The following is a 12,914-nucleotide window of genomic DNA, read 5'->3' on the forward strand; positions in this document are numbered from 1 at the left end:
TCCACCTGGATGATGCGACAGCAGCCATATTGCGCCAGACTGGACACCACACACCAGCTGATTGGTGGAGAGGAGACAGTGTGATGAAGCCAATTATGGTATGGGGATGGTTAGGAGGCCATGATGGACAGAGACCAGTGGGCAAATTTGGTCAGGATGCCCCCCTACTCTTTTTCGAAGGACATCCTGGGATTTTTCACGACCACAGAAAGTCAGGACCTCGGTTTAAGGTCTCATCCAAAAGACGGCGCTCACTGAGCAGTATAGAGTCCCCTTCACTATATTGGGGGGTTAGGACCCACAAAGACCGCAGGTTGAGCACCCCCTGCTGGCCTCACTAACACCATTTCGGGCAGCAACCTAGCTTTCCCATGTGGTCTCCCATCCAGGTACTGACCACGCACAGCCCTGCTTAGCTTCAGTGGGCGACCACGTGAGAGTTGCAGAGAGCTAGCTGTCGGCAGGTAAGTAAAACCAATTACATTTACTGTACATGTACTTGAAGTGTGGTTAAAGTGCAAGTACTCAGTAACATACTGGGAAAGTTAAAGGCTAAGTTTAGGTTTAGGGATACTCAGTGGGAGCCAGAGGGTTCAATGTCAATGTCAATTTTGTTTATATAGCAATATATGAATATAAATATATGAATGAACTATTGTCTTCAATAGTTTAAAAAAAAAATGTAAATAAAAAAAATCTTACTTATACCTTAGGAATGGTATTACAGAAAATTTTGGCGGTTTTAAAACCTTGACTTTTCCAAACCACGGTATACCTTGAAAACGGTTATCGTCCCATGCCGACTTAGTCTGCTAAAAACAGTATGTGAGCTGAGTAGTATGTGAGAATTCATAGTATTCGAAAATCAGTATGCCAGAAGTACCTGGATGACTTATTACTTCCAGCAAGATTCTGAAGTGCACATTCGATGCACGCTATGCTATCTCATAATGCCCCACGAGAAAATTCATGAATGGGAGTGAAGCGATGCAACTGACGCGGGTAGGTCACGTGATCATGACAAAAAGGAGTTCCAATCATACTACTCACATTCATACTGTATAGAACTTACTTTTCTAACGTATGTTGTACAATTAAATTCAAATGCAGTACCTACTGAGCAGTACGCGATTTCGGACGCAGCCCATGTATGTGTTTGCACTTGGTGAACAGTGGTAAAGAGTGATTAACCAATGACTTTCACAGCCAATCACAGTCATATCTGCTGAGCACCAGAAAACAATGGCCAATTAGCAGTGTTTAAAAACAAGTTTAACAGCACTCAAATGTTAGCTGGACATTTTTTTATTTCATCAGTCATCAGTCGATACTTTTGTCAACCCTAAAAACTAGTATTGCACAATTTACTCGTACTAGAATGGCACCACTATACCTTGGCTCTCAAAATGATACGATTTCTCATTTTCTTAGTATCGGTACTTTGAGGGACAACTGTAGTTCATAAAGCCCGACAATAGGAGCAGTGTGCGGACAGCATGCTGCTTCTACAGCACATTGAGTGTGAGTTGAACTGTGCATTTCCTCTCAGACACACTCTTTATGAATTGTGGACACAGTTTATGTGTCAAGTTGATATTGGTATTGTGATATTTAATTTAGGTATCCTGTATCATGTATATATCCTGTGTCATAACACCAATATAAGCCTCGAAATTTGATAAAAGAACGAATATTATCCTGATTCTTAATATTTAATGATATTAGATGATAAGCTAACTGCATTTAAATGTTATACTTTCAATTGAAAGTTTGCAATATATTTGAAAAAGCTAATAATGAATGATTTGTTTTTGATGAAATTACAGTTTTGACTAGCAGATGCCTCTAGCACGCTTCCAAACAGTGAAAACTTTAGCGATGCAAATGACCCTTCGCTAAGCCACGCTCTCCTTAGTTACTGTTGTTACGCCTGTCAAGCTTTCATGCCTGGCACGTCTATTACAATATGTATGCGCAGGTGTCAGACATTGCCAGGGATATAATTAGTCATTTTTGGCAAACAGGTGAGATATCTGAGAAAGCCAGACAAAAAAGGACTGCAGTATGCATTACAGGGGTATATTCACGACATAATACGCAACCGATTAGAAAATAATTGAATCAAAATTGAATCTAGGTTAGCCTATGTTACTAAACTTTAAGAAAACACGCATGTACAGTGCTTCTACATAATTCATTCATAGAAAGAACAGCCAGAAAGGGGAAATTGATGGATTTGTGCCGAATACAAGCATTATTGACCCATAACAATGTACAGTACCTATAACTGTCAGTATGTTTGCGTGCTTGTTATACTGTTTCTATTCTAATTTGCAGTGGAAAAAAGTAATAAATTGAAATGTAAATCAAAGTATAAATAGCAGAAGTTAACAAATAGATTTTCCCTATCAGCAAATATCAATCACACCAAATATAAAAGCAGACACTAACCTGCTATAACGCAGTCACCAATGACTAAATCTCCAAAAGACGAACAAAAACATCAGTGAATTGTAGCTCTGACATGGACATGAGGGTTATAAATGACTGAAAAACAGCTGCAGGTGAAGAATATTGATCGCAAGTGCTCAGTTTGTGATCACATCTTGGTAATTTCAAATATTCATAGCTTGAAACAGATGGAAATACGATTGTTATTAGTATGACTACTTTTGCGAGGGTTTAAACGGAGCAGTCCTCACAATATCGAGCGGAAAAAAGAAAAAGACAGCTGTGAAACATATTCTACGCATTTTTGTAGGAAACACAGTTTAGATCTTTTTACGGTAAGAGGTGTGTGAGTTATTGCCGTCTATCGCTGAATGTGTCAGGAATATCGAATACAAAACTAACTTAACCCCGCTCTTTTAGCACCCCTCCCACAGCTTAATCCACGCTGGCATTTCTCCCCTTGGGTTTTAGGTTTTGGAAAGGGAAAAAATTAAAATTACCTGTTTTTATTTGATGTCTGTGACTTTGAATATAGCAAAATATTCCCGTATTACTGTTGTCCTGTTTTTCTTTAATAATAATTTGTCTATTAATGCTTCTGAAGCAGCAGATGCCATTATCCCAAATGTCCGCGTATAGTTTGGTTGCGCAATTCTGATTGGGCAGAACAAAAGTGCTCACTCAATTGGCTAGTGAGACTGTCACAAATAAACTGTCACATATAAACGACAGACACATATTTACTTTGGGCGGCTAAAATTAAATAATACATATATATTTTATATCGCAGCCTCTTGCGATTAGCTAATGGCAACGTTTCAAATTGCAATTGCGATTAGATTTCGATTAATCACACAGCCATAGTCGTGTCTTTCTCATTCTCCAATCAAATGAAAGCAGAGGCAGGGTTTCCGTTGAAGTGACAGCAGTGCTTGGTTGTGTTGTCAAGACCTTGTTGCTAACGACTTTTAAAGATGGAGGAGAGACTAGTGGTTGCTGTTTCAAGTTATCCAGAGCTGTATGACTTTAAAAATCTTGAATATCACAATATTATTTAATATTAAAATTATAACAATATCAACAGCAACACTCGCGCAAAATATGCAGCTGACTCAGTCATTGCCTAGTGACATTTTTTTAAAAAAGAGCACTGCGCTTCTTTTTTTTCTTGTCAACAAAAAGGCGGTGTGGCGGAACATTTTTGGAATGTAAAAGCGTGTTTGGTGTGATCGGCCCCTTAGTCTATTATGTTTACCTATGCTGTAATTATATTTAAAATATTTGAATTACATTTTAAAAATGTAAATTATGCCTGTGATGTAAAGCTGGAATTTCATCAATCATTACTGCAGTCTTCATCACATTATCCTTTAAAATCCATTGCCAACTCCAGATGTGATGTTCAAAACATTGCTTGAATTTATACAACCATCACAGGGTAAAATTTGAGGTTAATTACAGAAATGGCATTTTGAAAAGTAGTTTTATCAAAACAGATTAATATTTGCTAAAATATTCACATTTACACTTTTCTGTGAGCTTTGAAACTTTATTCTGTGGTATTTTGTCTCTTTATTTATAGCATTAACAATGTAAATCATATCAATTATTGTTATCATTTATTTTGATTCATTCAATAGAAGAGAATATACCAAAGGAAAGTGAATGAGTGAGTGAGTGAGTGAGTGAGTGAGTGAGTGAGTGAGTGAGTGAGTGAGTGAGTGAATGAGTGAATGAGTTATCATCCAATGGCAAATGTTGATACACATCTGTATGACTGAACTTCTTTTGTGAAAAATAAAACAAAAAGTGCTCAGGGGTAGCCTAATTGATGTGTTGGTGCACTTTGGATAAGAGATTTATCATAATAAACAGCAAAAATAAGTCCAAGGCACTCGGAAAAAGTGGAAAAAATATGAAAAGATTTAAGAATTTTTAGATTTTTTCCACATTTTTCAAGCGCCTTGGACTTATTTTTGCTATAATTATTTATGTTTGTCAATCTAAAGTCTGTGGGATCAATACTTCATAGCAATAGTAATCTATTTTTCTATTTATTAATTTTACGTTGAGTGATGAAGTTTGCCCTGTGCGCTCGCGGTTTTAAAAAACTTTTTTGGTGCGTTAATCTTGTCAATAATATTAATAATATTAATACTGACACACTGAGGAAGGCATTGTGCTGAAACGTCTGTGTTTTGTATCACCTGAATAATGTAAAATAAAAACTGTACGAAGCAATTAACGAGTGCGAATCATGACCTTCTAAATAATATATATATATATTTTTTTTTTAAGTTTTGACAATAAACTTGCCCTTTTCGTGATCGCTCTCCTATTTTTCTCTCATTATAGACGTTTCTTTTCAAAAATTGTTTTTACTACATGTTCCAAATATGTAAAAAAAAAAAAAACAATAACAAACAAAACCCTTTTTTTTTTCAAATAATTTCCTGCTTCACAAATAAAAAGTCACTTGGGTTTGAGTAAATGACAACTTTTTTTTTTTGACGTATCCTAAAACTACCAAAACCTATACAGCTCCTGTACAAAGTGAACAAGCATTAAAAAGCATTCTTGTTAAAGTTTGCATAGCTCGGGTGCACTTTGAACCCATCATGCACCTTGACTCGCAGTGAAAGGGATTTGAGAGAATCAGCTGTGGGCTTCGCACAGGCTAAGGAATGTGTCCCAGGTACTTGTTTACAACTTTCTGCCATCTTACTTTCCTGGCTACAGGCAAACCTGTTACACCACACAAAGGGGGGGAAATATGCAGACTGATTGCTATCATCTTTCCATTTCTCTGCACGCTGTAAATAACTGAAAATCCAAAGGCGGAAAAGAAAGCAACAAAAAACACCCAGTGTACCATCAATGAACATACCAAACCTTAAGCCAGTAGAGCATGAAAATGCTCAAATATAATCTTAAGCATTCCTGCACAGATTTTGTATTAAAGTCCAAAGGGGGACTTATGTGGTAAAGCCTGCAATGATGATGGCTGAAACAAAGCAGGATTTCATCACTGAGAATATGAAATGAAGCCTAGAATTCATCCATTTTAGATGCGTTATTTAAGCTACATTATAAACAAAGATGATTTAAAGGGATAGTTCTCGCAAAAATAACAATTCGCACAATTTACTCACACTTAAGTTCTTCCTATATGGATTTCTTTCTTCTGTTGAACACAAAACAAGACATTCTGATGGACATTTGAAAAAAATACTTTGTTTTTTTATTTAATGATTCAACAGTTTTTCAACAGAAGAAAGAAAATTTAAAAAGGTGGAAGACAAGTGATAATTGAATTTTTTTGCCAAAAATGAGATGAATACTCGCAGGACATATGAGATGCAAATGACTTTTGTCTTTAGAGTAGAATATTAAAAATTATTTCATCTGAAAACGTGGTCCAAGGTCACAGTGTTTCCTAAAATGCAAAGTAATAATGGCTACGAGTAGGGATGCGTGATATTTTTTTTTTTGACAGACATTGCGATTTCGATTTGATTGGCAATTTCATTTTGTAGTCAAGCTTCAGCTCAATAATCTGTATTGTAGCTTCTTGCTGCTAAAATGCAGTGAGTGTTAAAAAAAGAATCTAAAAAAGATATTAACTTATATTAGCAAACAACTCTGAAATTGTATTTTGCTGTTGCTTGCTACTAGATTGAGTGTCACTGGCAGTACTTTTAGTTGACTTTTTGCAAGACAGCTCTTACAAATTACCTGGTTTTGTTTGGTGTCTGTGACTTTGAAATCAAGATATGCCCATATTACCAACGTGCTGTTTTTCTTTGATATTAATTCATCTATTATGCTTCTGAATCAGCCAATGCCATCATTTCACTCATTTGCGCTTTCCTGTTTGTTTGATTTTTATTGTGGACATTAAGAAAAGTTCAGTTGCGCAATTCCGATTGGGCAGAATGAAAGTGTGCCCATTCAATAGGATATAGGCGGAATTATGCAGAATGACTTTTAATTTGTCAGTGCTTCCGGTAAACTGTATGGCGTTACAAAATGGGCAGTTTAAGGTCTGTTTTCTCTAAAAATCAGCGATCTCCACTGGCTGAGTGATATACGATAGGAAGTGGGTCTCAAATTGTTCAAGAAGCACTGCATTAAATTATATTTTTCCCCGCCGTTTCTTTAAAATATGAACATTTATTTTACCCCAGTATATTTAATGGAGCTTCTGCGCTAGCCTGCCGATCCTGACATGCGCATGTGAGTAAACAGCTTTTTGTCTCATTTTACGCTCGAGCAACTAAATGAATGCCAAATTCTATTTAACTGATCGTATTTTAATTACATTACAACATCAATGCTGTAAAAGGAACTGTATAAAAATGGGGACAAAAGTCACATTAACCGTTCACCGGAAGTGTAGAAGTATGGTAAGAAATGCTAGCTCTGCATTCACCCTATTGCTAGTAAGACTGTCACACACAGATAGCAGTCACGCATTTGCTCTGGGTGGGGAAAGATAAATAATATATATTTATATCATATTGCAGCCTCTTGCGATTAGCTAATCGCAACGTTTCAAATCGTGATCACGATTCGATTAATTGCACAGCCCTAGCTAGGCTAGGGTTGGGTCGATAGATGATGCCATCGTCCATCGCCAATGGGCGATAGACATCACGATGCTTAGCCGGCATCACGATCCTCAGTACCGCTCCCTTTCACAAACCCGCTCGCGAAAAATACACACTTAGGCCCCGTTTACACTAATTACGACTCTTTGGTCTGTTGAATAAATCAGGTATAGACCTGCCAACACTCCCGGTTTCCTGGGAGTCTCCCCCAATTCGCGCACCTCCCCACCCCCGTGCAAGAAACTGTACATTATTGACATTATTGTATATACCTGAGGACTTTCACGACAGTCTGAACTTCCTGTCGCATAATAAGGCATCAAGGGTGTCAAAGTCATCATAAATGAGCTGACATTTTGTTTACAACAGGAAGTGATAACGTGTGTGTGTGGTGCATGGTTCAAATTGGGAGGTTTGACTTTTCACTAATTCCCAATGGTTGCCCAATGGTTGATATACGCCATTATGCGAAAAGTCGTGCACCAGAATGTTATGGATTACAGGAACAGTTCACTCCAAAATAAAAATTACCCCATAATTTACTCACACACAAGCCATTCTTAGGGTGTAGGAGTTTCTTCTGTCATTCAAACTAAGTAATGGCTCTTCCATGCTGTATTATGGCATTGGGTAGTAGTAAAAACACATAAATCTGTCGGAGCTTCCATTATGAATGGGTGTAATGGCATACATCAGTTCAGAAGCACCCGAAAGGCAGTGAATTTTGAAATATTTGTCACAAAAAAAAACATTTGCTTCATAAATATGCGCTAACCATTTGGAGTGTATGGGTTAGTTTTACTATGCATTTATGCTCTTTTGAAAGTTTCCTACCCAGTAGGGCTGCACAATATATTGTTTCAGCATTGATATCGCAATGTGATCATTCGAAATAGTCACATCACATTGTATTATAATTTATCATTTGCATGTGTTTTTGATGCCTGTGACTGTGAATGGTTTTTTAAAAATTCCGGTATAAGAAATTGTACCATTTGTGACGTTAACTACTATTAATATTAAAGAAATATTTTTATTTTTATCATTCAGTTACTGTACTTGAATACTGTTAGACTTAATTGCATTTAAAGATTGTTATGCGTGAAAATACTCACAACACATGCAAATACAAAAAAGCACTGCAAATAGCACAGGCTACAACGAAAATGTATAGGGGGACCTCAAAAGGTTTATAGATTGTTTATTAGATTTTATGGAGATGCAAATAGTAAACATTAACTCATCAATCTCTGACTAAAGATCTGCATGAAAATACTCAAATCACATGCAGATACAGATTTGCACTAGAAGTAGCACAGACAAAACCGAAAATGTATCGGGGGACCCCCAAAATTGTATAGATTGTTTATTAGATTGCACTCCTACTGCAGAATCATCCCAATTGATCTAACATTACAAATTATTTCCAAACAGAGAAATGAAGTCATATGGTGAAATTGTATTCATATCGCAAAATAAAAAAAATATCATAATGTTAGAATTTTTCAGTATCGTGCAGGCCTACTACCAACACCATTAAACAGTGTAAAAAAATTATAAAACTGAAAACAACCCTGTTCGCCTGACAGAAGAAAGTCCTTATGGCGAGGAAAACTATTGGCAGGGTTTCTGCAGTTTTCACCGAGTTAAAGACATTTTAAGACCATTATGAATGAAATTTTAGACTCATAAAGGGCTAAAGGCTAAGGAATTGTTCAAATGGCCCAGATGGAAAAGATTTTTATTTACCCTATCATTTTTTTTCTTTTTATAAATGAATACATTTAATAATACAATAATAATTTAATTTAAAAAAATTATATTTTAGATTTTATTTCTTAGCAAAATATTTTTATTATTGTGTAAAAACAAGCAAGCTCTACTTGTATCCATACACTTTTTTTTCAACATAAACTTTAAAAAAAAAGTTTTAAACACTATAATAATATAAATGTTTGCACAACAATCTGTCCAGGTCAGTATCATCAGTAAATAGATGGAGCACTTTTAAACAAATGTTACTGTAAGGAAAATAATTAAACCATTATGAAAAATAAAATATTAAGTTAAATTAAATTAAAAGTTTAAAGTTTTATTGAGATGGATTGTATGGGTTTTGGCCAGATTTGGTAGCTATACGTGAACAAAGGAAAATTAAGACCTGTTTAAAAAAGATTTAAGACCTACAACACAATATTTCAGTAAATTTAAGACCTTTTACGGCCTAAAATTTGGATTGTGAGATTTAAGACTTTTTAAGAACCCGCAGAAACCCTGATTGGGGTATTTTTTATTTCGGGTGGACTATTCCTTTGAATACAATTTTGTAAATAATGTTTAACGCAAATGTTTTTTGTTTTTTTTTTGTTTTTTTTGCACAGACTGGTAATGTTGCTTTAAAAAAACCTATGTATGTCATAAGTATTAATTTAGTTTTGCTTGTTTACATTTTTCTGACCCTAAAAGTGCAGACTTGCATCCCAAATTACAAATTTCGTCTAAACCTTTCCTGTATTACTTCAAATTAAAAAGTAAACTACATCATGTACAGTCAGAGGCTGAGCAAATTAAAAACAAATGTTCATTTTTAGGAGACCTCTCTCTTTAAATAAGAACACATTCACCGAATCACAGCTGTACACATGAGTAATGAACTCAGCACTCTGTACACTGAGTAAGCAAGTTTGTATTCCCAGAACGAGCAATGCTCATCACATACCTATCCCTTGGGTCAATCCAACTGGTGGTTTGATTAATATGGTCTATATAATAGACCTTCCCGTCAAAATCTCGGGCCTCTTCCCAACCCTCTGGCAATGGTAACTCCTTCCTTGGCATGACCAACACTTAGTCTCCATGTAATTTTCTCTGCAAGTCTTCTAAAACGATTGGTAAGCAAACCATGTGTTGCTTTGCTTGGACTGGTCCAAATAAATTAACTCCACAACGTAAGGAAAGTGCCATTAATTAACCACAGATAGAGATGTATTCCGGATTATCCATGGTAATGTTTTCCTATATTCCAGTTGAGCTCGTACAGCCTATATACAGAGCGTTGCTTTCACGCTGTAAACTTAATGAATGGATGAGGGGGTGATGCTCTGAATCGCGTAACTTTGCCGAAGGAGTTGTGCTTTTTGTAAGAAACTCCTCGTTTCTTGTGCATTCTCAGTTAAGTACGTACTACATCAATCAATCATATTTTTTCACCCACGGAACTTGGATGGTTAACGTCAAAAAGGGGGAAAAAACTTTCAAAGGTCTTGCGCGAGTTTTCAACATAGACAGAAAACTATTTTAAAGTCCAAAATAAATCCTCCAAACATAACACATAGAAACCGAGTTATTTTTCTAGCATACTCCGGGAATAGTTGAGCGAGTCTGGAAGGTTTTTCGCTCAGTGTCTGCCCACCATGTTTTAGCGACAACTATGCTAGCCTGTTAGCCCCAAAAGCTCGTTGTACAGCAACGCAAACGGTTAGACACGCCACGCAAACGTATTCCGTATCCTCTCGTTTGGCTGATGCATTCCTGTCACGTCCGGAGGATTTTCGTGGATTTCTGTGAAAAGTGGCGGGTTTCTTTCTCATTCGTTTCCAAATGTTGTGTTTTCCTTTAAGTGGCTGTGTGCGGTTCTCCCCCGTAGTCAAGCTCGGTCGCTATGCTGCGGTTGGAATGGATTACGTCATACAGGTGACGACCGTAGCTCTTCTAGAAGCTGTGCAAGTAGTTGTATTAAACACATTCGGGTCATTATCACTATAAAGTGCTTTTGATATCCCACAAGATTGAATCAGTCCTGTATGAACATAATGTGAAATAATGAAATCCTGATGTTTTATAAGAATTAATTATTAGGGTTTTGAAATATGTTTTTGTAAATTTTTGCTATATTCTTTCATTGAATGGATGTGATTTGGCCATGTCCCACACACTGCACATCCAACTTCAGTGAGTCTAAAAAGTAGCTAAATTAGATCAAATTAAAAAGCTTTTTAAATATTCTTATCGTCTTTAACAAGTTATTTGATTAAATAAGTCATTTTAATAACTTTTATTTTGTTTTCATAATATTATTAATCATTTTGCAAGTATACTTGAAATTGCTGTCCACCCCGTTATGATGTGCTAAATGCCCCTTTAAGAAACCCTCTTCAGAGGAGGTTAAAACATCTACTGTGCACACAGTAGATATCTCCACTTCTGTTTCCTATATTTCCTTATATTGTGTTTACAACTGAATGTTGTCAACCTTAACATGTCCACCCTGTCATAGTGAAATATTAATTAATATTTTAAAAAATCAGAAATCAAAAATATTGCTTTTTAACTGTGTACAAAAGCTTAAATAGGGAAACACTTTGCCAGCTGCAGGTACAACCTGTGTTGAATAAATGCTATCTATAGCCAAAAATGTCCTCCCTGTCACAAATCCTTCCTTAACAGGGTGAACATATCCATTGTTATTGACACTTTATTTATTTAATATTTTATTGTTAATTAGTTAATGTTTTTATGTTACAACACTTATACACACATTCACTATATATACTACATATACATATACTTCACCAGTAGATGCAATACATGAGTGGACAATACAAACCTTTTGGCAATATCTGTCTCAGTCTATATAAAGGATATCCTCTTAAAGTGCCTATAATGGAGCTCATTGACTGTTTGATATAGAAATACAGCCCAAAGTATTTGTACATTTATGTGGACATCTGTAATCTAATTACCTTATTCTGAAAAAAAGTAGTATTATTAAGGTGTTTAACTTGAGCTGCTTCCAACATTCCCTTCACTCCTCAAATACAATGTACAATATAAAGATTTACATTCATTAGCAAATTTAGTTTAATCTGAAGGACACTAATTGTTTATTTTCCCATTAATTTGCATATCAATAAAACCTAATTGATAACAGAAGAGGTGGCATGGTGCCTCAGTGGTTTGCAGTAGTTAGTGAAAACAGAAGTTGAATTCTTGAAAACTTTTACAAATCTTTTATATTAACCCTTTAATATTTCTTGTTGTACCTGTTGTCTTTCAAATGTTCCTCCATATTTAGTTCACTGAATAAAGCCTTTGTCCACCTTGTCATGGTATCAATAAACAAACAAGTTACCTTGTTATCAATAAACAAATTATTTATAACCTCAGCAAAACATCTTGTGTGATTCCTTAATCACACAAGGGCCAGTTCATATTGTTTGAAAGTTTGACAAAATATTTTAGATCTTGGGTTTTATCTTGAAAAGAACGTGCAATGATTGCACATTTTTTTGTGAAATAAATGTTTGCAATTCCATTATTTAATTAGCATAAATAGACTTTTATCTATAAAGTTGGGTTGGTAAAGGGGCATATTACCTTTCTGAAAATGTACATTTTATAATCACACTGCAATGAAAATATAATAATACTACTTTGATTTTGTCCATGACAGGGTTGACACAATTTGAGGTTTGTTTACTGTTTTTCTGCTTGCAGATTATTTATTTAAAAAGCAGGAGCTTGACTAACATTCATTTCTTACAGCCCAAGGTCTATTTAATACAACTATGATGTTAAATGAAAAAACACCCCGAAAGAAATCCACTTTAACACATTGCATAAAATATATCCGGCTATCTAATTTTTTTCCAAATATGTTGATATTCTGAGTAATTTTTTTAAGTACATTTATTTTGTATTTGTGAATTTGTTCAGAAATTTTGGTTTAACCTGTATCGTTATTTAAACACTTCTCCTACCTTTGCACAATCTTTTAGTTTAAAAGAAATGATTTGTTATTACTCAGAACCTTCACATAAATCTAAGGAATTTATCTTCAACTTTTTTATCTTG

The 12,914-nt window shown here is 35.3% G+C and overlaps 1 protein-coding gene across 2 annotated transcripts in view; it reads right to left on the reverse strand.

Annotated features, from left to right (window-relative positions):
- The window catches only part of wwc1 (WW and C2 domain containing 1), a 153,594-nt gene extending 142,886 nt beyond the window's left edge, over positions 1–10,708 (reverse strand). For both annotated transcript variants that reach the window (XR_008835653.1, XM_056446976.1), the window contains exon 1: positions 9,781–10,708. Coding sequence is in view for 1 of the 2 variants with exons in the window: in XM_056446976.1 (XP_056302951.1) it covers positions 9,781–9,899 (119 nt within the window). In the remaining variant the exon portion in view is untranslated. The remainder of the gene's footprint in view (positions 1–9,780) is intronic.
- Positions 10,709–12,914: the final 2,206 nt, after the last annotated feature.

The sequence above is a fragment of the Danio aesculapii genome, chromosome 21, assembly GCF_903798145.1.
Source record: "Danio aesculapii chromosome 21, fDanAes4.1, whole genome shotgun sequence".
NCBI lineage: Eukaryota > Metazoa > Chordata > Actinopteri > Cypriniformes > Danionidae > Danio > Danio aesculapii.